This window comes from Mus pahari, chromosome 15 (genome assembly GCF_900095145.1).
Source record: "Mus pahari chromosome 15, PAHARI_EIJ_v1.1, whole genome shotgun sequence".
NCBI classification, from domain to species: Eukaryota; Metazoa; Chordata; class Mammalia; order Rodentia; family Muridae; genus Mus; species Mus pahari.
Window position 1 is genome coordinate 8,553,232 of NC_034604.1, and position 4,924 is coordinate 8,558,155.

Sequence of the window (4,924 nt, forward strand, 5' to 3'; positions counted from 1 at the left end):
AGTCGGGTGCTCTTACCCGCTGAGCCATCTCACCAGCCCCAGAAATTATTTTCATTGCTACTTCATAAGTGTAATTTTGCTACTATTATGCTATATTATATTACTATTGTAATATAAGCATCTGTGTTTTCCAATGTTCTTATGTGTCCACTGTGAAAGGGTTGTTTGATCTTTCCCCAGAGGTTGAGAACCACTGCATTAGGGAATACACTCATTAGCTGATCTTTCTGTCAAATGTTGTAGAAATACTGACAGGCGAAGAAGGAGGCCTTGGTAGAGACAAGTGATACCGTGCCAGCCTAATGCTGGGAAAACAAAGCCAGGCTTGGCCACTCCAGAAATACTGCTTTAGTGATGTGGGTGAGCTGAGCTGGGGAGAAGCATGTCCAGTATGTGGGTGAGAGAACAATGGGTTAGGTAGACATCTTCACCACTGATTAAGAAAGTTTGGCTCTTGTCAAGTTCTCCTTGAGAAGGACGGGTGGAGAAGAAACACAAGTGAGTTTCCCGAGTAACCACGGACTTCCGTGATCCCTGCAACTCTTGACTTAGCCAATAGCAAAGACCATCTCTGGCTGGACAATGTCCCGACTGTGAGCATACTTCCTCAGCACAAAACACTAAAAAGGTCTGCTTAGTTCTCAGGAGGGAGTTACAAGGAGAAGCCATCCTCCTACAGTGCAGACTCCGTGACCTTACATCCAGTGTTCTAGGACGGAGTTCTCAGCTACTTCATTAGCATCTTATCCCAGAGGTTAATGGAAGGACTCCGCAGAATGGCATGTGTGTGTGTTACGTACTGTATATGTATGGTGTGTGTGTGATATATGTGTGCGCATGTATATTGTGTGTGGTGTAGTGTGTGGTTATGTGTTGCATAGTGTGTGGTTGTGTGTTGTGTAGTATGTGTGTTGTGTCTTGTGTATGTGTATATTGTGTATGTGTGTGTAGTGTGTGGTATGTGTTGTGTATTATGTATTTATGTGTTGTGTATGTGTGTGTGTGTGTACAAAGATGAGTGCCCATAGAGGTCAGAATGGGAATGTGTGCAAGTGTGCACGTATGTGGACAAGTATCACATAAAATCTGGGTGTGGTGGCATGACCTTCTAACCCCAGAGCTGGGGAGGGGAAGTAGGGCAATCGCTGTGACTCACTGACCAGATAGTCTAGTTGAAAGTTCCAGGTTCCAGGGAGAGACTGTATCTCAAGACAGAAGATGGGTTCATAAGGAAGAACACCTGATTGACCTCTGGCTTCTGCGCTCATTACACCTGTACACACACACACACACACACACACACATCAAATTTATGTAAAAATATTAAGAATTGGAAAATCATACACATATCCTTGTCCTTACTTCATAAATTCAAGAATTTTCTGATACTTAATGAGCTAACGGGGATTTCAGAACAAGACACCCACTCCAGACACTCTGCCTGTGTAAGCCATTTTAATGAGAACTTTAAATCACACTTTTCTTAAACTTCCAAATAACCTGTAACCTGGCCAACCATGCTTGTATGAATTTTGTCATGTTTGTGATATGTGTCTTCTTAGACTCAACTCAGCGGAAGTTCTACCTTCGGAGATTGCAGAAGGTGGAGTGACTGACCTAGTGAGTTTCTAACCTGAGGGCCATAGGCACCTGACAGGTACTGATGAGAGCACTGCCGGGTGCGTGCTCGCAACCAAGAGGAAGCTTTTTGTTGCTCTGGACCTGAAGTAATTCCTGTTTATATAAAAGTTTCCCTGAACAACAATCACTTCAGACCTGGACTCTCACAGTTCCAAAGCACTTTGTTAGAAACAGTCTTTGGAAAGGTGTGTCCTTGTCCTCGTGGGCCAGGTTACCCACTGGCCAGCCAGGTGAACCTCACTCTTGAGGAATGCAAACAGCTGGCGTGTTGTGGTTACTGCTGCTTCGATGCCTTACTTAATAACTTCCTGGTTTCAATGACAACAGGTGACTCGGTTCACACCCAAGTGCACACCCATCCACGCAGTCTCTGAGATATCAGTTCATAGCAACTTGGGGATTGTTTTTAAGCAAACACGACTATAGGAATAGGAATAATAACATATATTTTCCAAACAGACTGGTTAAAGGGACAAATTAATTTTCAAAACCTGGCAGCCATAATAGTCTCAATTTAAAACTCCCCAGAGCTAAGCAGGTGTGGTAGTGTGTGCTTGCAATCCCAGCACATGAGTCTGAGGACAGCCTGGGTAATCGAGTGAGATCCTGTCTTAAAGACGAAACCGATTCCCAACCACCAAACCACAGCCACTGGCAGCGTCTGTAAGAAGTCTAGATAGGTGATGGCAAGCCTACTATACCCAGCCTCCAGCCTCCATTCCTTACTCACTTAGGCTAATGAAGACCCAGAAGCCTGTGCCCAGGAACACAGCCCATCCTGAGGATCCACATAGTGTACATTATTTAAATACGCAGGCTTCCCATGCCAGATCAGTTATAACAGAAACCCGCCTTGGGGGTATTCCTGTTTAGGAAACCAGTTTGACTTTTCTAAAAGACAACAGCCACGTTCATAGCAATGTTATTTTAACCTCAAATGCAATGAATTAATGAGGGCACAGATGGCTTCTACTGAGTAGTGAGCTAAGCTACCTTACATTTATCATACACAAAATGCCCCCAGTGATGCATTCCTGAGGTTTAAGTATCAGCTAATTGAATTGCCAGACATTAGCAGATGCCAGCCACCAGATACTGACAAATGAGGTCTCAATGGCAGTGTGCCTGTGAGCTATGAAGGCACAGAACCCTTTCATGGTCTCCTGATTCCGCAGGCTCCTCTTGGGTTGCTGGGAGAGATGCTAGACAGGAGCTACGGCTGCGTAGCAGGAGAGGACGGACGGATGCGCCTCTGTTTACCTATGTCCCAGGCCAGCCAACACTCTTTATTTCAGCACAGTCATAAATTATTTGAAGAAGAGGTGGCAGAGTGTGTACTTGACCTCAGACATCAAACACTTACATTTTTCAAAGTACTGACTCATGATATCAGCTTGAGTTCAGAGACATCCGGCTGCCCTCAAAGCATAGACATCTTAATCAAAGTTAACTTTTCTGTCTGTGGTGACGATTGTGCCAGGCCTGTGCTGATTTAGACCCCTGCCACCCCCGGCCTTCTGCTCCAAAGGACATTACCTGCCTTGGCTGGTTGACTTTTGCTCCTGAGGACAGCAGTAGTCGGATGACATCCAAGTAACCACCTTGGGCAGCCAGGAAGAGGGCGGTGGCTCCATCCTGAGATAACAGGGGTTTAGATTTAGTTTTCATGTTTATTTTAGAAGAAAAGAAAGCAAAGGTTCATAACTTACATTCCTCATCTGCATTCTCTTTTCAGTTTCTATTCTTTTGCCAACTAATAGTGTGTGTATGTGTGTGTGTGTGTGTGTGTGTGTGTGTGTATGTTTGAGAGACAGAAAGATGTGTGCTCACCTGCGTGCGTGCGCGCGCACACACACACACACACACACACACACACATGCACAGGCCAGAGAACAACCTCCATGTCGTTCGTCAGGAAGGTTCTGTCCACTTTGTGGCTATAGGGTCTCTCACTGGTCTGGGGCTCACCGAGTGGATTAGTGTGCCTGGTCACAGATCCTGAGGGATCGGCCCATCTCTATATCTCTGGGGCTGGGATGGCATGCATAAACCATCACACCTAGATTTTAAAAACATTTTTTAAGATTTATTTTATTGTATGTATATGAATGTTTTGTCTGTACATATATGTGTGCATGACATGCATGCCTGGTACCTTCAGAGAGCAGGAGCAGGCACTGGATCCCCTTGAACTCTAGTTACAGGTGGTTGTGAGCCACCATGTGGGGGCTTGGAACAGAACTTGAGTCCTTCACTTGAAAGGTTTAAAAAAGTTAAAAGCAACACATGATTTTAACTGCTGAGCTATCGCTTCATCTCTCTGGCAGGACCCAGGTTTTTATTTATTTATTTATTTATTTATTTATTTATTAAATTTTTAACATGAGTTCTGGGCATCGACTTCAGGCCTTCCTGTCAGGACGTGAGTACTTTAGTAACTGAGCCATCTCCCCGGACTCCACTCTTCGTGACTTTATGAATTGGGAGTGAGCGTTCTTTCTGTAGCATCTTTCTTGCTCCTTTACGCATGCTCCCTCAACATGCAGTGTCTCTGTGTATTAAAGGGTTTGGTGGTTCAGTGTCAGAGTGCTAGCCAAGCATGAAAAAGATGATTTGAGAAAAACTGTCTTCAAAAGGCTCTTTCATTGCTGCCCCCTGCCAGCCCAGCAGATGCCTCAGTACCTGTAAGCACAAAGGGCAATCCGCACCGAACTCAACGCAAGAGCCCCAGTCTCACCGAGCTTTTTTGGGGGGCACGCAGGGGGTGAGGACTTCTTTTTTATTTCTTTCTCGGAAACATGTTTTTCTCATTTCAACAAGATTATTCAGCAAAGTCAGGCTGTACTTGTCCAGTCACTCTGCGGACAGAGTATGTGCAGGCATGGCAAGCCCCACTGTTTCTATCCCATCGTAGACAAGCTGGACACCCCTGCAGCATTAACACATAGCGAGTTGCTACACCTTGTGCTGAGACCACTGAAGGCAAGCTGAAACCCCAAACATTGCAAACTGTGCAAGTCCAGCAGGTGTGTCACCTGGAGGGGGGCTGGAAGTCCCTGGGTGTCTGCTGAGCTACCAGACTACGCTTAGAGCAATAATTAAAACAAGCCAGCCTGTGCATACCTCTAGTCAGATGCCTGTACACACCTCTAGTCAAATGCCTGCACACACCTCTAGTCAGGTGCCTGCGCACACCTCTAGTCAGATGCCTGTGCACACCTCTAGTCAGATGCCTGTGCACACCTCTAGTCAGATGCCTGTGCACACCTCTAGTCAGATGCCT

General features: G+C 45.6%; 1 protein-coding gene across 4 annotated transcripts in view; it reads right to left on the bottom strand.

Annotated features, from left to right (window-relative positions):
- LOC110333442 (NPC intracellular cholesterol transporter 1) overlaps window positions 1–4,924 on the bottom strand; it is a 124,248-nt gene that overhangs the window by 91,020 nt on the left and 28,304 nt on the right. For all 4 annotated transcript variants that reach the window (XM_029546790.1, XM_029546789.1, XM_029546791.1 and 1 more), the window contains one exon: window positions 3,178–3,276. In XM_029546790.1, the coding sequence (XP_029402650.1) occupies window positions 3,178–3,276 (99 nt within the window). The remainder of the gene's footprint in view (window positions 1–3,177; window positions 3,277–4,924) is intronic.